Source organism: Panthera leo, chromosome E2 (assembly GCF_018350215.1).
Source record: "Panthera leo isolate Ple1 chromosome E2, P.leo_Ple1_pat1.1, whole genome shotgun sequence".
In the NCBI taxonomy this organism is placed as follows: domain Eukaryota; kingdom Metazoa; phylum Chordata; class Mammalia; order Carnivora; family Felidae; genus Panthera; species Panthera leo.
This window is the reverse complement of record NC_056693.1, coordinates 7,856,278-7,875,483: the sequence shown is the minus strand read 5'-3', so window position 1 is coordinate 7,875,483 and position 19,206 is coordinate 7,856,278. Positions and strand designations below refer to the sequence as shown.

Sequence of the window (19,206 nt, the reverse complement as noted above, 5' to 3'; positions counted from 1 at the left end):
GGGGGCGGGGCTGAAGGGGCGGGGCGTCGGGGGCGGGGCTGCAGGAGGAGAAGCAGACGTGATTGGGTGGAAGAAGCGACGGGTGGAGGGGGCGGGGCCTCGGTGGGGGCGGAACAGAGCTGATTGGTCTGGGGACGGTAGGGCGGGGCTGAGGCAGGGGGAAGGACGGGGACTCCACACAGCCTAGCTGCTCGGGGCGGGGCTGCAGGTGAAACACACCGATTGGATCTTTCCGAGAGAAGGGGAGGTCCGAGCGAGGTGCCAAATGGGCAGGACGGGCAGCTAACTGAGGGGGTGGGACTAGATATGAGAAAGAGATCTGATTGAACTGAAGAAAGGAGTGGGCGGAGCAGAGGAAGTGGACAAGTCCAAACTACTTAAAGACTTCTGACTGGCATGGGGGAGACGGTCCTGATTGGACAGAGAAAGGATCTAAAGAGCCGGCAACCTGGAGCCTGTGGGGAGGGGCAGATGGAGACAGCCGGGTTCGACCCCTAACTTTGCTTTGTCGGGGCAGGGCGGATCTTAAGAAGAGACAGGGCCTAGGAAAGTTAGAAACAGTCCTAATTGGGCTGGGTAGTGAGGAGGCGAGACTGAACGAGGGGCGGGAACTGGAAATGAAGAATAGACCGTACTTTCGCGCGAAATGGCACTAGGCTGGACCGAAAGGAGGAATAGGGACTGAGACCCAGTGAGCAGGAGAGGATATAAGCGAGGCCTGGAAACCTGAGAGCGTCTGCCTAGGACTAAGAAAGGGAACGAAGCGAGGAAGGGGTCGGGCCAGGGTTGCAAGCTTGGCCTGGTCAGACAGGGCTGGGCCGGGAAAAGGAGTGTCAGGATGTATGGATGAGACTGAGGAAGGTGGGTGGGATCTACAAATGGTAGAAACCGTCTTGAATGGACTGTGGGAAGACGAGACTAGGGGAGTACTGGGGCTCTAAGAGGCTTGAAAGCAACCAGCCTAGGCGGGGTTGGGGCAGGGCTAAGAGAGTACAGAACGGGTATGGGGACGCTACGGGAAAGGTGAGACCTGCAGAGTACAAAATTACTGGGCTGGATGGAAGAATAGGACCTGGAACGGGGAGTCTGGGCTCAGAGAACCTGGGAGAGCGGCGTGAGGGTCAGCAGGGCTTTGGAGGGCGCTGCAAGAACTTCCAACTGGTGATGTAAAAGGGACCAAGTCTAGATAACAGCGGACTGCAGACTGCAGAACCAAGGGATGGATGAGGACGGGTGAAGAGAGAGCCTTAAGGGCGGCGGAGGGGAGAAATCTAAGCTCCGGGAAACTGGCTAGGCTGAGGAAATAAGCGGGGCCAATGAGAAATAGAGCGGGGCTAGGTGTCCGAAAAGTCCCGGCGGGAGCGGAGAGTTGGGGCGGGGCTAGTGGAGGGGCGTGTCCTGCCCCGCCCCCTTGGCTGGCCAGACACAGAGCAGCTGGGCGCAGGCGCTGGAGCGGGGGCCTCAGCTTCTGCCCCGGCTGCGGCGGGAGGAGGCGGTGCCTGCGGGAGCGAAGGGGGCGGGTCAGGGGCTGCGGGCTTTCTCCCGCTGCATTATCCCTGGCCCACCGCCTCCCTCTGCAGGTGCGGCGGCTGGTTCGTATCGCCTACCCACCCGTCCCCGCTCCCGTTTTTGTGTCTCTCGATGTCTTTCTATCCCTTTCTCTGAGTATTTATTTGTCCCCTCGTCTCTGCCCTCGCCCCGCTGAGACTCTGGACCCTCTTTTCTAAGTCTCTACCCTCCCTCCGGGTCTCTGTCCCATTGTTCTCTGAATCTGTTCCCCTCCTTCTGAGTCTTTACTCCCTTCTCCCTAAGGTTCAGTCTCCTCTCCCCCAACTGTGTCTCCGTCCCCCCACCCCCAGTCTCTTTCTCCTGGTCTCTGTAGCTTATTCTCGGGGATTTGCCTCTCTCTCTCTGGGCCTCTGCCCCCTCCCGGTCTCTGTCTCTTCTCTTTGTGTCTCTGTCCTCCACTCCCTCTCTGGGGCGCTGTCCTCCTTGCCCTAGGCCCTTGTCTTCCTCTCCCTGGGTCTCTGTCCCCTCCAGGTCTCTGTCCCTCTTCTTTGTGTCTCTGTCCTCCACTCCCCTCTCCCAGCCTGTACCCCCCACCCCCCGTCTCTATCCATTCATCTGCATCTCTGTCCCCTTGCTCTTGTTCTCTGACGACCTCTCTGTCAGTATCTTTTTCCTCTCCTCCGTCTCTCTCCCTCCTCTGTAAGTGCCTTTTCTCTTTCTCTCCTTTTTCTCTCTGTCACCCTATGCGGGTCTCTATCCCCACTCCCCGTGCCTCTTTCATCCCCTTATGAGGCTCTCTCTCCACTTCTTTGGGACTTTGTCCCGCTGTCCTTTGGTCTCTGTCCCTCCATCACCCCCTCTAACCCCCATCCTGGCCAGGACCCGAGGCTGCGTCACTGCGGAGAGAGTTGCAGAAGTGGAGCCTGTCCTGCAGACCAAGGAGGTATTTCCTTCACCCCCCCCCCCAGACCTTGGGCGGTACTCAAGCCCCCGATGGGGCCCAGGAAGGCAGAGAAAAGACATCAAAACTTCCTACTCTTCTCTACCCTGAATTCCGGTGTATCCCCAGGCAGAAGCAGTGAATCCTGAGGTGAGGGACTGGGCTTAGGTTGAGGCTTGGGTTGAGTGAGGTTTCTGAGCAAGTCAGGAGTGGGGGTGGTGGCTGGAGGAGGGGTTGGGTAGGCACTAGGGGTGGGAGTAGGGACTAGGGTAAAAATCAGCTATGCTCCCTTATATCCTCTCCCTCCCCCCAACTCTACTTTTCTCTTCTGCTTTTGACAGCAGCCAGGCACGGGATCCAGTTACCAAATAGCGTTTTTGCAGAGGTCAGAAGGTGTGGGAGAAGGTGGGGGCTGTGGGCGAGGGGGCTGCCATAGGGGACGATATGGGATGAGACTCCAGATTAGAGACCACGGGAGCGGGGCGGAGGCCCCGGGGCAAGGAGTAACAGTATAGTCCAGACTCCATCAGGTCCAGGGAAAACTGAATGCCACCACTCCCTCGTGGCCCTCTCCAGGACCCACCGGGGTATGTGGGGGATTTGTGAGCCTCCAGTCTATACCCATGGGGTAGGCGACTGGAGGCATAATGTAGGCTCCGGGTATGGGACACCCAGCCCTGCAAACAGACCAGGGGGAAGCGGACTTGATTTGGGGCGATGGACACCAGGAGGGTGTAGACCAATGTCTGTCCTGGTTTTCAGCCCTTTCCCACCCGTCCTCCTTCCCAATCTATCCTTTTCCTGGTCCTCCAGGCACAAAATTCCTGAAAGCTCCAAACTCCCACCTCTGTCATCCTTGGCGCCCCCCTCATCCCCCCCCCCCCCATTCTCCAAGGCCCTGGAATTGGGAAAGGGTCTCCCGCTTCCCGACTTCTAGGATCCCAGCCTCGTTCCTCCACCCCCATTCCCATCAGTTATAAATCCAGGAAAGAGGGTCTCCCGAACAGTAAAGCTGAAAATATGGAGACTCTCCGCCTACGATCCTTGGTCCCCCCAGGCCTTCCAAGAACCTTGGCTCCCAAAGCTCGTTATTAAGGAAGAATTTCTCCGCTGTAATCTTTGAGTCCCCATCTCCCGGGTCTCTCGCCTCCAAAACTGGGATTTGGGTCGTTTTACCGCCCCCGGACCCTGTGCCTTCTCCCCCTCCCCCCGTACTCACCCCAAGTCGAGGCGGGGCGGGGATGGGGGAATCCGGGGCTGGCGTTGGGGGAGGGGTGACCCAGCCCCGGCAGCTCAGGGCAGCAAGAAGCTGCGGAGGGGGGGAATGACATCATCGCCGGAGGAGGGACAGCACAGCTCCCCCCAACCCGGGGGCTTCAAGCCCCGCCTTTATGGCGGACCCAGGGGTCTCGGAATCCCAAGGGGAGAAGGAAGAACAGAGGATGAAGTCTGCGGGAATCATATCCCCTCCCCTTAAAACAAGGGTTGGAAAGCCCTTTACGATTCAGGCAGCACCCCCCACTGCCACCTGTCGCTGCCGTCGCGACCTGTCGCCTCCCACGCATGTTGTGGCTGCGCCCGCCCCCGGCAAGACGAGAACACGGCCTGGAATACAAGGTCCATGAGGCTTCGCGGTGCCGGGCGCCTCTGTCTATAGACAGCGTAGGCGAAGGGCCTCCTGGGATTCGTAGTACAAGACCTCCGCACCGGCGGGAGCCCTGCCCTGGAGAAAAGGAGTGATACCTTTCTCCTTCCTTTCTTCCTCAAGTCAGAGAGCTGGACACTAACTTTTCTCTCCAAAAATCACGCGCTTAAAAAAAAAGAAAAAAGTGACCCAGGTAGAGTCAATGGTAAGAACGGATTTTTATGGAGTACCTGGGCCTCGACTACCACTCGGTGCGCCTGCGCCTAACCGAGGCGCCAGCCGGAGAACTGCGCCTGCGCGGGCCCACCCCTTGGTGGTTCGGTTTCCCCAAAGCGTGAGCGCGCCAGCCCCACTCGGGCCCCGCTCGTCAGGTTCCCGCGGTCGAAGACGGCTACGTAGGTCCGCAAGAAGACATCGCCGAGAATCCAGAGGGGCCCTGCAGGCGGAGGCAGGTCGAGGGCCTGGAAGCCAGAGAAGCAGAGGCGGAAACCACCCCGAACAATCTGCAAGGCGACAAAACGGGCCACTGGGTGTCAGGCACACCGAACCCGCCTCTTCCCCGGGAGCCACAGCTTTGCCCCGCCCACTACCCCGGCACCAGAAGTGTTTCTGTGGCCCCTACTCCGTCCCAGTGATGTCTCGTTCCCAGCTCCATCCTCTCAAATCCCATCTTTTTGCGTCACTGCCTTGTGACGGCCACCTACCTGGATGACGTAGTCCTGAGCCGTGAGGTTAAACCAGACCCCACCAAGGAGGAAGGAGACGGGGGGCAGCGTGGGGATTGTCTCGCACTGGATGAGGTACTGAGGGAGAGGAGGAACAAGTGGGGCTGAGGGATTCCCGCTCTGCTTAAGATAGGTCTTCACGGTCTTGTGCGGTCAAGTTCTGCTGCCTTCTCTCGCCTCACCCGCTCTTCCTTCGCCCCTAACATAGTTGTTGTCACTTCCTTTAGGCTCCCATTTGATCAAACCCTCTTTTCCTTCATCTCCTTGTGGATCAGAAACTACCGGCCCCGAGGCACATGGAGCCCACAGGGTGCGTTTAAGTTGTCTTGCACTGTGTCTAAAATGTTTTAAAAATTAGTTACCAGCCGTACCCCACGGTGGTGCAGGTGGTATCCTTGGAGTCTGCTGCTGTGCAGCCTTAGGCAAGTTACTTAATCTCTCTGTGCCGCGGTGTCCAATTTGAAGGTGTAGTTGATAGTAATACTTCATAGGTATGTTATGTGGATAATAAGTTAGTTTGGAAGAATGCCTGGACTCATAGTAAGTGTTACCACAAACCAGGGGCTTGCTTGCTTGCTTGTTTTTTAAGTGAGCAGCGGGCCAAAGTTTATTATTGAAAATTAGAAAGTTACGAATAATATGGTGGCGCCTGGGTGGCTCAGACGGTTAAACATCTGACTCTTGGGTTCGGCTCAGGTCATGATCTCATGGTTCATGGGTTCGAGGCCTGCATTGGGCTGGTGGCACAGAGCCTGCTTGGGATTCTGTCTCTCCCTCTCTCTGCCCTTCCCCAACTCGCAAGCACGCGCATTCTCTCTCAAAACAAATAAAGAAACTTAAAAAAAAAAACAAAACAGTATGAAAACTCTCTTTACAGAGAGGGGACATTTGAAGGTGAATACCTGCGGCTGTAGGCAAGGGACCTTGTTTTATAAGGTTTTGGTCACCCCCTCCTTCCTTTCCCCCTTGTTCCTTCTTTTCAGTTTCTGCCCTTATTGGTTTGAGACCTCTAAATACCTAGTCATTCCTTGTTGATTGGCTCGTTTCCTTTGTTTAAGGGGTGGTCTATGGCCCAAACCAGGAGCTTTCAAATAATGTTTTCAGCTTTCTCCAACAAACCAGGAGATCTGGCTTTCCCCACATGGGAATACTTAGCGGGAGCTGAGTGGCTGAGAGCTGCCCTTTTTATTTTTGTTATGTTTATTTTTATTGTTTGAGAGAGAGAGAGAGTGCAAGTGAGTGAGGGTGGAGACAGAGCGAGAGACAGAATCCCACGAGGGACAGAGAGAGAGAGAGACAGGGAGAGAGAGAGAGAGAGAGAGAGAGAGAGAGTGAGTCTGGCTCACCCTGAAGCCGGGCTCGAGCTCACCCAGTGCGGACTCGAACTCCTGAACGGTGAGATCATGACCTGAGCTGAAGTCAAAAAGCTTAATCGACGGCCACCCGGGCGTCCTGAGAGCTGCCCTTTTTAGATTGTTAGAACAGTTGTTCTCCACGTTACCTCAAATCCCACCACCCCCAAGTACCCAAGAATACAGTGTTAGGCCACTGTAGCTAACTGCCAGGAAGTCTGTCTTCCTTCCAAACCAAGAGTCATTACCTTGTTGGGAAGATAAGGAATAATGGGAACAAGGTTGATTTCCAGTGTATGATCAGAGCATCAGCTTAGAACCTTATATAGGCTAATGCATTCAACCCTCACAACATACCTAAAACACGAGTATTAGTAACCCTGTTTTAGAAGTTAGGAAACTGAGGCAAAGGAATATTAATGTTTTATTTATGTTAGAGAGAGAGAGAGAGAGAGACAGAGTGTGAGCAGGGGAGGGGCAGAGAGAGAGAGAGGGAGACACAATCTCAAGCAGGCTCCAGGCTCTGAGCTGTCGGCACAGAGCCTGACGTGGGGCTCGCACCCACGCTTAACCAACTGAGCCACCCAGGCGCCCTGAGGCAAAGGAATACTAAGTGGCTTGTCCAAGAGAAAACAGTGGCAGAGCTGGGTTCCAACCCGGACAACCCATGCCCATAACCGCTCCAATCTACCTGGTTCCCTTGGCCCATTATAAGCCCACATCCTAGGCATTTGATAGACCTCGTGGAAATTTCTACCTGGAAGGACCCACCCCCTGCCCCACCCTGCCCCTCCATGCCCGAAGCTTCCTTTGCACAACCTCAGTGAGCCCCCGCTCTCCAGGCGCCCCTCCCCTGCCTGCCACCGCTCCTGCCCTGTCTCCACTTCTCCATGCGGATGTTCCCCAAGGCTGCTCCTGAGACCTCTTCTCTCTCCCAGAGACGGCTGCCCTCCAAGGCTCTGAGTACCATCTGATGGTAAATATTCCTCAGCTTCCTGTGTACCTCCCCCGGATGTCCCCAGGCTCCCTAGGCTTCTCACTCCCATGCGGTCCTGAATCAACCCGTATCACCATCTCCAGACTCACGCAGCAGATGCCTAGGAAGTGTCCTTGCTTCCGACCACTGCCCCACAGCCTGTCACTCGTGGTGCCCAGGGCCTTCTGCCTTGGGATACCTCTTAACCACCTAATCCCACCCTCGGGCCCCAAGCGTCCTGCCCAGTGTTTGCCATCAAAGCCCCACCAGACTCTAGGTCCTCACCTCGCCCACCAGCAAGGAGATTCCTCCAATGGCTGTATTCAGGGCCCGGATCTCTTCAGTGGGTCCTGTGATGAGGGATGTGCCCGTGTCCAGGATGGCAGCGCAGCCCTGGGCACAAAGAGTCAGCCCTGTGCCCACCTTCACACTGTGAGGGGGCAAAGGGTAGAAGTTGGAGCCAGTGTCCTAGGAATCCAGGCCCTCAGCCCCTCCTCCCTCAATCACAGGAGCCCTGGCCCAGCCCCTCCTCCCCCAGACCCAGGAGTCCAGGGCCCCAGCTTCCTCCTCCCTCAGACCAGGAGTCCAGGCCTCCGGCTCCCTCCTCCCCAGGACAATGGGGATTGGTCTCTGGCCCATTCCTCCCAGACCTAGGAGGCCAGGTCTCTCACCGCCCCATGTGGATCTGCCAGTAGGCGGGGATCGTGACCGGCAGGAAGGTGAGGGGTGGGATATAGTGAGCCGGATCGGAGCCCCCCAGGACCAGCTCTCCTCCATCGGCCGCTTCAGGATCCCTGCAGAGGCAAAGTGCCGTCAGTGTCCTGCCGGCCTGGCAGGGTCAAGGAAGGGAGTTCCTGGGGCTCCTGGGTGGCTCAGTCGGTTGAGATTTCTCATGGTTCGTGGGTTCGAGCCCTGTGTCAGGCTCTGTGATGACATTGCGGAGCCTGTTTGGGATTGTCTGTCTCCCTTTTCTCTCTGTCCCTCCCCCGGCTTGCACGCGCGTGCACTGTGTTCTCTCACTCTCTCTCAAAAATAAATAAATAAACTTGGGGTGCCTGGGTGGCTCAGTCGGTTAAGCGTCCGACTTCAGTCAGGTCATGATCTCAAAGTTCGTGGGTTCAAGCCCCACATCAGGCTCTGTGCTGACAGCTCAGAGCCTGGAGCCTGCTTCGGGTTCTGTGTCTCCCTCTCTCTCTGCCCCCACCCCCACCCCACCCCCCCCCCCCCCCCCCCGCCGCTAACACTGTCTCTCTCTGTCTCTCAAAAATGAATAAACATTAAAAAAAAAAAAAACCTTTTTTAATAAATAAATAAACTTTAAAAAAAGGCAGGGAATTCTTGCCAATGGGAGGTCACCAGTTCTGGGTGGAGTAGTGGGATGTAGGCAGGGTCTAGATGTTGGGACTGGAAGCAAAGCAAAAAAAGGAAAAGGAAATGGGACTTTTCTTGGTGAAGGTCTTTTAGGGTCCTGGGGGGCTTCTGAAGTGGGGACAGGACTTCTTTTTTTATTTTTATTTTTAAATTTTTTAATTAATTAATTAATTATTATTATTATTATTATTTTTTTTTTGAGAGAGAGAGAGAGAGAGAGAAGCGGGGCTCACCCGGAGTGGGCTCCTGTTTTTTTTTACCTGAAGTGGGGCTTGAGCTCATCAGATACGTGGCTCGAACTCACGAACCATGAGATCATGACCTGAGCCAAAGTCAGATACTTAAGGACTGAACCACGCAGCAGCCCCCAGAGCTTCTTGATTTGACTGTAGAAGGTAGAACTTCTGGGGTGGAATTTGTTACTTACTGGAAGAGAGCGCATACGCGTGCGGGTGAGCAGGGGAGGGGCAGAGAGGGAGGGAGAGAGAATCTTAAGCAGGCACCACAGCCAGCGGAAGAGCTCGACCTGAGCTGAAATCGAGAATTGGACTGTTCACCAACTGAGCCACTGGGGTGGAGTGTACGTGGAGCCCCGGGGTTTGCGAATTGGCTCTGGCAGGTGTCACTTGGGCAGAAGCGGGGTGGCTTCCTGGGCACATGGTGAGACTTTCTAAATTGTAGGTCTCACGGGTCAGAGGTGGCAGGCTTCCTGATTTGGCTGAGAAGGGCGGGGATTCCTGGAGGTGTGGAAGGAGAGGACCCCTCGGGAGGTAAGTGGAGCTTCCCGAGTGGGTGGGACCTGCTCAGGCATAGGATTTTATGACTGTGGGGGATGGACCTCCAGAGGGAAGGTGGGGCCTTCCTGGATGGTGGGTGGGGCTTTCTGAGCGTATAAAGTTGAGCTTCCTAAAAGATAGGTGGGACTTCTTCGATTACAATGGGTAGCTTCTGACTTCTGGAATGTACTCTCAAATGGAATTTGGGCTTTGTGTGCGGGGAAGAGGGAGTTCCTAAGTTGAGTAGGTAAGGCACGGAGTTTCCTGGTTTGGGTTTGAAACATGAAGCATTTAAAGTGACAGTGAGTGCTTGTAGTAGGTCTTTTTTTTTTTAATTTTTTTAATTTTTTTTTTAACGTTTATTTATTTTTGAGACAGAGAGAGACAGAGCATGAACAGGGGAGGGGCAGAGAGAGAGGGAGACACAGAATCTGAAACAGGCTCCAGGCTCTGAGCTGTCAGCACAGAGCCTGACGTGGGGCTCGAACCCACGGACCGTGAGATCATGACCTGAGCCGAAGTCGGACGCCCAACCGACCGAGCCACCCAGGCGCCCCTGTAGTAGGTCTTAAGGTTGCTCGGTGAGTGGGACTTTTTGAGCACGTGTTATTTATATTGGGTAGGTGACTTCCTGAGTGGAAGATGAGACTTCCTTTATTGGACATGGGACTTCTGAAAGCAGACAGAACATCTTTCTTGGGGCTAGGACTCATAGGAAGGTAGACCCTCGCCCATTACCTGTTGAGGTAGAAGGAGAAGACAGGCTTATCCAGTAGCCCCTGGTCCACCAGTACATCCAGTGGGGGTCGGACCCCTCCCACGGCCAGAACGGGGAAAGCAAGGCCCAGTATCCCATCGAAGCGGGCAAAAGTGAACACCAGGCTGGGCTCCCACAGAGCCTCTCCAAAAATCACTGATGCATTCATAATTCCTCCAATCTACGGATAGATTCAAATGGGGCAGGTTACTTCTTGAAGGACATAACCTACATAACCCTGAAATGTTCCAAACCAAGGCATGAATCCCATATGGACACCCCTGAAAACAGCCCCCAACCGTCTAGGAAAGACTGCTTCCCCACTTAGGAAGCCCACCCCTTTAACCAGGAAACCCCGCCCCTTTCATCCATTTCCCCAGGAAGCCCCGCCTCCTAAGCCCCCTCCCTAAGCCAGATCCTCTCAGACGGTGGGGTTCTCCCAGCCTCAAGTCTTCCTGGGGTCCATGGTCACGCACAGTCAGCTTGTCCTCACTCAGGATGCCAGCTAGCCTCCCAGCTGCATACTGAATGGCAAACTTGGTCCCATTGGGTTGGAAGGAGCTGGAGGCCTTGGGGTTGAAACGGTGGTGGAGCCCTAGGTCAGAAGATCAGGGAGGTGTCACTGGAGGAAGGGAGTCTCCCAGTGGCCTCCTGCCTCTGTGAACTTGTGACCCGTGAGGGCATGTCAGAAGAGAACAGCACCTCCAAAATCCTCGGGAAGCCAAGACCCAGGCCCCACTTCTCCCACCACCCCTGTTCAGTCTCATTCTCCCCCATGAAAGCTCACAGCAGGGCAGGCTGAAGAAGTGGCATCTTATGGACGGGACCCAGAGATTGGAGGAGCCAGTGTCAAAAACGACAGAGAAGTTTTGTGGGGGCGTTCCCAGCCCAATTTCCCCGTAATACTGGACCTGAGGGTGAAACGGAGAGAGGGTGAATGAAGGGTTTGACTTCTTCAGTGGGGAGGAGGGTGAGGACTCTCTGGGGCTGTGACTCACATTCATGTAGTTAGAGAGAGGTACGAAGGTGGGCTTGTCTCCAGGGGAGGGGGCCCCCAAAGCGGGGGTCGCTGCTGGCTTCCGCCATCCCCTCAGTGGGTTCAGAGTCCTGTGTCCAGTGTGCACTCGGCGGAGAGGGATCCTGTGGGGGAGGATGCTGACACTTGGGAAACTACTCTTCCTGGAGACCCTCCATAAAGGAATCTCCCAAATAGGGTGGAACGACAAAGCAAATGTCTCAATGGTCCTACAACAGCAGCCATTGTCAGAAACCCTGCAATAACAACCTTCCAGGAAACCCAACGGAATACCTATCAAACCAGGATGACAAATCTCCCCCAAAGACTCTGCAAGAGCGAACCAGCCCACCCCAAACAGACTTTCCCCAAAGTGTTTCAATAAGGGCCATTTCAAAGAACATAACATAAGCCATCCTCGGGAACTCGACGCTCACAAAGGCTTTCAAAGACCCCAACGTGAAACTAGACTTGGCAAAAACGCTTGCATGCTTCACTTCATGATGTTGGAGACTATTTTCTTCACTGTTGGTGTGGGAGAGACTGTAAGCACCAAATCCCGGTTTCACTCTTTACGCTAAAATACATGCCTTGGGGCACCTGGGTGGCTCAGTCGGTTAAGTGTCCGACTTGGGCTCGGATCATGATCTCGCGGTTCATGAGTTCGAGCCCCAGCGTCGGGCTCTGTGCTGACAGCTCGGAGCCCGGAGCCTGCTTCGGATTCTGTGTCTCCCTCTCTCGCTGCTCCTCCCCCTCTCGTACTCTGTCTCTGTCTCTCTCAAAAATAAATGAACATTAAAAAGATAATACTAAAATACGTTCCAGATAATCAAAGATCTAATGTGAAATGTAATATAAGAGCACTAGAGAGAAGTAACATGTTTACATAACTCTGGGAAGAGTAAGATTTTTCAAATCATGATACCAAGACCAGAAATCATTGGGGAGAGGATTGATGAATGTAACTCTAAAATTTTAAACCTTTGTACTCCCTTTGCCAACACACAAAGCTGTTTAAAAAGTTTTTTAAAAATCTAAGGGAAATAATTACAAGTTGTATGTCAAAGACTTAATATATCTAATATGCAAAGAGCTTTTACAAGCAAATAAGAATAAGATAAACAACCCGGTGTTGGAAGACAATTCCCTCATGGTTCTCTCTCATTTCTGCAGACAGACTGACTGCCTTTGTCAAGGATTTCATTTAGTGAACAGCCTTGGGGGAGAAACAGTGTCTCCCTCTGGGCCAAAGAGCACGCAGGTTTATGATCCATTGTAAAAGGTCCAGGTTCCCTAAACTTGGGGTTCCTCTCCTGTAATGCACCCCACTGCATGTGCAGATCTCAGCCAGCTCTCTTCATCTCGCCCTGTGGGAACTGGGGCTCAGAGAACTGATACTCTGGCTACTACTGTTGCCAAGAGTAATAACCTGTCCTTGTCTCTGACCTGGGGGTCTTGTGTCTTCTACAAGCAGCCACAAAACTGTGGCAAGCTAACATTACAGTTCTTGACATTTGCCAGGATAATAAGCAAAGGACACAAACAGGTAATTTGCAGAAGTACAAACAGCTTCTAAACAAATAACATCTTTTTATGTTAGATGTCCAACCCCAATAGTTGTCAAAAGAATACAAATGATGAGAGTCAGAAAACTTTTTTCACCCTGTAGATTGGCAAAGACCTAAGAATACTCACCGTTGACTAGGGGCTATCGATTGATACCAACTTTCTGGAGGATGATTTGCCAGATGTGTATCATTGGGCTTAAAACTGTACACACCTTTTTTGGGGGGGAGGGGCAGAGAGAGAGAGAGAGAGATGGGGACAAAGGACTCAAAGCAAGCTCCATGATGACAGCAGCTGACAGCAGTGAGCCCGAGGTGGGGCTCAAACTCAGGAACTGAGAGATCACGACAGGAGAGGAAGTCAGACGTCCAACCCACTGAGCCCTTACACGCCTTTTAACCCAACTTCATTTCAGCTCAATGAGTTTCATCCACAGGAGATCACTGGACAGGTGCACAAAGCTGTGTCTGTGAGCATGTGTCTAATTTTGAAGACGGGACCGGCTAGCTAGGACTTGGCTCTGCAGAATGGAATTCACCCAACCGCTAAAAAGGAGGAGGTAGCTCTCTGTGCCAGTGATTCTCAAATTTTAAGTTTTTTGGTAAAGATTTTGCCTGCCACCTGCCTCTGTTGCAACTGCTCGGCTCCGTCTGTATAGCACAAAATCAGCCCTAGACAACGTGGCTGGGTTTTGTTAAACTTCGTTCGCAAAAAAACAGGCGGCAGGTTGAATTTGGCCCTAGGTTGAGAGTTTGCCAGCCCCTGCCCCAGAGCTGAGATTCAGAACTTGTAGTTTCTAATGAATTAGGTCTGAGATGGAGCCTGAGGGTTTGCATTTCTAACAAGTTCCTGGGTCCTGCGGATGCTGTTGGCCCTGAAACAACTCTGAAGAGAATCACTGCCCTTTGTGCTGGCTGGGGAAATGGCCGTGATCTATTAGGTTCAAGAAGCAGGTTAGCAAACATCACATGCAGGGATATTCACATACCTGCCTAAAATCACTCCTTGGAGCCCTGCCCCCTCACTCACTTCTTTGCCACCCCCCACCCACCCCCGCCATGACTCAATCTTTGAGAGGCTCAAGAACGTTAAGTGGGGGAAATGTTTCCTGGAAGAGGACCCCTCCCTGCCCCCCCCCCCCCCCCGGTTCCAGGGGATGGGAGAAGAGAGGAGAAGTAAGAGATTGGGGTGGGAGGCACCAGAGGCTAGGTGAGTGAGGGATCCCTGGGGTCCCCCAAACTGGGCTTCTTGAGACCTAAACAGTCTGGGAGATGTGAAGCTGGGGGAGTCACAGTTCTGAGTCTCCAAGATCTGTTGGGTTGGGGGTCAGGGGAGTTGCATGTCTGGAAACCCCAGTACCAGATCATCAGAGCTCAGGGTGGGATCTCCCAAAAACTTGTCTGGAGAGGGGAGGGAAGGAGGAGTCCCCAGTGGAGGGTCTCAGGATTGGAGGACCTTGGACGAAAGGGCTGTCTGTCCTCTTAGGACACATCAGGGTAGAAGCCCCCCACCCTGGGCGAGGGGAGGGCGGCGAGAGCCCAATTTGGAGGTCTGGGAACCCAAGAGATAGAAGTCACGGGTCCTGGGGTGCCAGCTTTGGGAGTCACTGAACTTCGGGGCCCCGGTCTTGAAGGGCAAAAGGGGGAGAGTCCATCCCAGGTTCGGGGTAGGGGGTCCCCAGTACCGGATCAGCGAGGCGCTGGCAGGCTCCACAGTCAGCAGCAGCAGCAACCACAGCAGAAGCGTCGGTAGCGGAGACATCTCTGGGGACCCGAGTGTTGACCCATCCGTTTTCTTTCCTCAGAGACTCCGCCCTGTTCACCGCCCACCTCCGGGTTTCTGAGGTGACCGGGACGGACGTGAAATCTCTCTGTGGGTGAGGGGGGACAGGAGCGGGAAGCGGGTGGTGTATTTTGAGGGACGTGTGGAGTATTGTTGTAGGGACACCAGAAATGTCAACTTGTGTCACTGGTCGCCTCACTCCCGACTTCAGTGAGGGGACAGGGACGGTCTCCCGCGGCCCCCACCCCACTTCTAATCCTGTAGCTGCTGTTGATTTTGTTTACCACTTTCACTTCACTTTTCCGAGACTCATTAACCACAAGGTTTCCTTGGGCAAGTGCAGGGATGGGCGGATGTTGCGAAGGATCTGGGGGAAGGGAGAGAGGGTCAGACTAGAGGAGCTCCTTCCCCTGGTAACTGGGCAAAGAGCCTAAAAATATTTGACAATGTCTCTCTGGGTCTCATTGTGCCCCTTGTTTCATTGACTAAGTTTCTCAAATATTAAATGGGCATCCGAACGTCTAGTTAAAATGCAGATTCCTGGGCACCACGCTCAGAGATTCTGGTTCCCAAGGCCTGAGATAGAGCCCAAGAATCTGCATTCTTTTTTTTTTTTCCTTTTTTTTAATATATGAAATTTATTGTCAAATTAGTTTCCATCCAACACCCAGTGCTCATCCCAAGAATCTGCATTCTTAAACAAACGCACTGATCATGGAGCTGCAAACATTTCTGAGAAACTATTTGAGGTCTTTGGTTTTCTAGCTTAGATTTACATGTCAATAATCAGCTTGTCATTTTTTTATTTAAAAATTTTTTTAAAGTTGGGCACCTGGGTGGCTCAGTCGGTTAAGCGTCCGACTTCGGTTCAGGTCATGACCTCGCAGTCCGTGAGTTCGAGCCCCGCGTTGGGCTCTGTGCTGACGGCTCGGAGCCTGGAGCCTGCTTCACATTCTGTGTCTCCCTCTCTCTCTGTCCCTCCTCTGCTCAAAAATAAATAAACATTTATTTATTTAATAAATAATGTATTATTTATTCTCTCAATAATAAATAAACATTAAAAAATTAATGTTCTCTCAAAAATAAACATTAAAAAAATTAAAAAAAAATTTTTTTAAGTTTGTTTGTTTATTTTTGAGACAGAGAGAGAGTGCACGTGCGAGCGGACGAGGGGCATAGAAAGAGGGAGAGAAAGAACCCCAAGCAAGCTCCGCATCATCAGCTCAGAGCCCAGTGCTGGGCTCGAACTCACGAACCTGTGAGATCATGACCTGAGCTGAAACGAAAAGTCTGACACTCAACCCACTGAGCCACCCAGGTGCCCCCGCCCTTTTCTAATATTAAAACAATGCTACAGTAATCTTCTGCATGTGTATTTTTCTGTGTACTCATTCCATAATATCTGCATGACAATTTCTTTTTCTTAATATTTTTAACTTACATTTTTTAAAGTTCATTCATTTATTTTGAGGGAGAGAAGGAAGCAGAGAGGGAGAGAACCTCAAGCCCGACGGAGGGCTCGAACTCACCACTGCACCGAATGAGACACCCTGGAGCCCCTCTGCATGACAATTTCCAGGTTTCTTTACAAAAAAATTTTTTTTAATGTTTTATTTAGAGAACGAGTGGGGGAGGGCCAGAGAGAGAGGGAGACACGGAATCCAAAGCAGGCTCCAGGCTCCCAGCTGTCAGCACAGAGCCGGACGCGGGGCTCGAACTCCTGAACCGCGAGATCATGACCTGAGCTGAAGTCGGGCCCTCAACTGACTGAGCCCCCCAGGCGCCCCGACGATTTCTCGTTTTTAAAAATAATCTTTACATGCAACATGGGGAAACTCATGTCCCCAAGATCAAGAGTCACACGTTGTCCCTGCATTACGATTCCTCGAACCATAATTACTCCAGCCATGAACAGATGTAAGTTGTAGATCTGAATACATGTTGCTTAGTTACTCCCCAGAGAACTTGTGATGATGTAGGCTTCCAACTGCAGGGGCGATAATAACCCCAATGTCCCCACAGCCTCACCAAAGCTACATGTAATCGATAAAAAAAAAAAAAAAAAAAAAAAAAAAGCTCTTCCATTGTCTTGAAACATCCTGTCTCCTGGGGCGTCTGGGTGGCTCAGTCTGTTGAGCTTCCATCCGGCTTCAACTCAGGTCTTGGTCTGTGAGTTCAAGCCCCCCACCCCCGTCGGTCTCCATGCTGACACATCAGAGCCTGGAGTCTGCTTTGGATTCTGGGTCTCCCTCTCTCTCTGCCCCTCCCCTGCTCATACTCTCACTCTCTCTCTCTCCCTCTCTCTCTGTCTCTCTCTCTCAGAAATAAACATTTAAAAAAAATAAAAAATAGGGGCGCCTGGGTGGCGCAGTCGGTTGAGCGTCCGACTTCAGCCAGGTCACGATCTCGCGGTCCGTGAGTTCGAGCCCCGCGTCAGGCTCTGGGCTGATGGCTCGGAGCCTGGAGCCTGTTTCCGATTCTGTGTCTCCCTCTCTCTCTGCCCCTCCCCCGTTCATGCTCTGTCTCTCTCTGTCCCAAAAATAAATTAAAAACGTTGAAAAAAAAAATTAATAAAAAAAAAAAATAAATAAATAAATAAATAAAACCGCATTGTTCACGATAGCCCTAAACTGGAAACCACCAGTATGTTCGTGAGCTTGAGAATAGACATACTGTGGAAGGTATCCATTCAGTGGCTCACTACTCAGCAATAAAAAGGAATGAACTGATAAGTCATGCAATGATACGGGTCATTTTTTTAAATAAACTTTGTGTCTTTATTTTTTTTTAGTAATCTCCACGCCCAACGTGGGGCTCAAACTTACAACCCAGAGATCAAGAGTCACGTGCTCTTCTGACTGAGCCAGCCAGGCGCCCCCAGGACATGGGTGATTCTCAGAGACCTAATGATAAGTGAAAGAACAAAGAGTGCCTAGTATGGACCGAATGTCTGTGTCCTCCTTCCAATTCAATGTTGAAAACGAACCCCCAGTGTAAAAAAAGTATTTAGAGGTGGGGGTTTGGGGAGGTGATTCAATCAGGAAGGTGGCGCCCTCCTGAATGGGATTCATACCCTTTTAAAATTGACCATAGAGAGCTCCTCCGCCCCTCCAACCCTTGTGTGGACACAGTGAAAAGGCTATTAACCAGGAAGCAGACCCGATCTGTCAGTGCCTTGATCCGTGGGCTTCCCAGCCTCCAGAACCATGAGAAATAAATATCTATGATTATTAGCTACCCCATCTACAGTATTTTGAGACCAAACAGGCCAAAACACGCGATTCCACTCATATTATGTTCAAGAACAGGCAAAACCAACCTCAACTTAGAAGTTGGAATAGTGGTGATCCTTTGCCAAGGGTATTGACTGGCAGGGGGCACGTGGGAGCCTTGAGGGATGCTAGAGATGTTCTCTACCTCAATCTGAGTGGGCGTTCCATGGGTGAATACATCAGTAAAAATTCATCAAGCTGTACGTTTAAGATTTTGTATTTCACCTTGGGTAGGTTTACTTTATAAGTTTTTAAAAGTTTATTTATTTATTCTGAGAGAGAGAACAAACTGGGGAGGGACAGAGAGAGAAGGGGACAGAGGATCCGAAGTGGGCTCTGTGCTGATAGCAGAAAGCCCAAAGTGGGGCTCGAACTCATGAGCTGTGAAATCATGCCCTTAGCCGAAGTCAGACACTTAACTGACTGAGCCACTCAGGCGCCCCTAGGTAGGTTTACTTTAGGGAAGTTTTACCTCAGAAGAAAATTTAAAAAGAAATATAGAAACGCACTCCAGAAAAACAAGGCAATGCTTACAGTATCATAACACTGTAAATGCTATCCTCATTTGCAAGGACTGGAAAGACACAGAGAAAAGCAGACTCGGGAGCATGTACTAGTTAGCTAATGCTGTGTAACAAGTCACCCCCGTGACTGTATTTAAAACAGAAATACACATTTATTATTTTTCATGGTGTCTGCGTTAGAAGTTTGAAAGCAGCTTGGCCATGCGGTTCTGGATCACGGGGTTGCGGACAGATGTCAGCTGAGGTGGCCATCGTGCAAAGCCTTCACTAAAGCTAAAGAATCTGCTTTCAAGATGGTTGGGGCCCCCAACTCTTGAACTTGGGTTTCTGTTAGAGAGCTGTAGCAAGAAAGTCCCGTAGGTGGAGCCTAGAGGAAAGGGATCTTCAAGGATGGAGCTATGAAGTGGGAGAGGTGGGGAGCTTGGGCAGAGGAGTGAGCCCAGCACACGCAGGATTCAGGAAGTATACCCAACAGCACTGTGAGGACGTGCTGGCGTTTGGTGAAGGGGAATCCTTGAAGGTCAACGGCTCAAGGGTTGCACAAACAGTGATGCAAGAGAGAGGAGGAAACATTGCAAGAGGGAAAGTTTTGAGTACGGAAAGGAGAAAGGATCCGGTGCCTAAGTGGGGGGGTGGGGGAGGCCTCTTAACATGCTGTCCCAACACGGTCCTGGGCAGGGCAGCAGTTCATGTGTACCTCTGCAAGTGAGCTCGTGGTGTCCCTGGGGTAAACGCACGGAAGTCTTCTTCTGGTGGCTTCTATTTTTTTCTGCCAAAGAAGAAGTGAGAATGAAGAGGGGGAGGGGTGCTGGAGATTTTGAGAGAGAAGGTGAGAACACGCTTTCTTAGAGATTAGAGAAGGGAACTGCAGAGGCCCTGCAGATTGGTTCTGGATGTCCACTGGAGGCTTGCCCTCACACAGCTGAAGTGTGTCCACTCACAAGCTCAGCTGGGGGGGAGCAGGCACAGGAAAGGCAAGGGCCATTTTTAACCAGC

The 19,206-nt window shown here is 52.2% G+C and overlaps 2 protein-coding genes across 11 annotated transcripts; one reads left to right on the top strand and one right to left on the bottom strand.

Annotated features, from left to right (window-relative positions):
* The first annotated feature begins 1,084 nt into the window (after window positions 1-1,084).
* Window positions 1,085-17,677, top strand: LOC122208039. Of its 10 annotated transcripts, none has more exons than XM_042918615.1 (5): window positions 1,085-1,592; window positions 2,389-2,452; window positions 5,047-5,129; window positions 9,200-9,288; window positions 14,437-15,255. In XM_042918615.1, the coding sequence occupies exons 1-5, from the start codon at window positions 1,317-1,319 to the stop codon at window positions 14,510-14,512; spliced, it is 588 nt and encodes a 195-aa protein (XP_042774549.1). In that variant the 5' UTR covers window positions 1,085-1,316; the 3' UTR covers window positions 14,513-15,255. The 10 variants fall into 10 exon arrangements, 3 of the variants coding, with proteins under 3 accessions (XP_042774549.1, XP_042774548.1, XP_042774550.1); XM_042918614.1 differs by lacking the exon at window positions 14,437-15,255 and adding an exon at window positions 11,265-11,730; XM_042918616.1 differs by lacking the exons at window positions 9,200-9,288; window positions 14,437-15,255 and adding an exon at window positions 7,014-7,426.
* On the bottom strand, window positions 4,294-14,433 carry NAPSA (napsin A aspartic peptidase). Its single transcript, XM_042918613.1, has 9 exons — window positions 14,317-14,433; window positions 11,050-11,191; window positions 10,839-10,962; window positions 10,528-10,646; window positions 10,033-10,232; window positions 7,819-7,941; window positions 7,433-7,577; window positions 4,799-4,897; window positions 4,294-4,597 (listed from the first exon to the last, which is right to left on the bottom strand). Exons 1-9 carry the CDS (start codon window positions 14,391-14,393, stop codon window positions 4,358-4,360), a joined length of 1,269 nt encoding a protein of 422 aa, XP_042774547.1. The 5' UTR covers window positions 14,394-14,433; the 3' UTR covers window positions 4,294-4,357.
* Window positions 17,678-19,206: the final 1,529 nt, after the last annotated feature.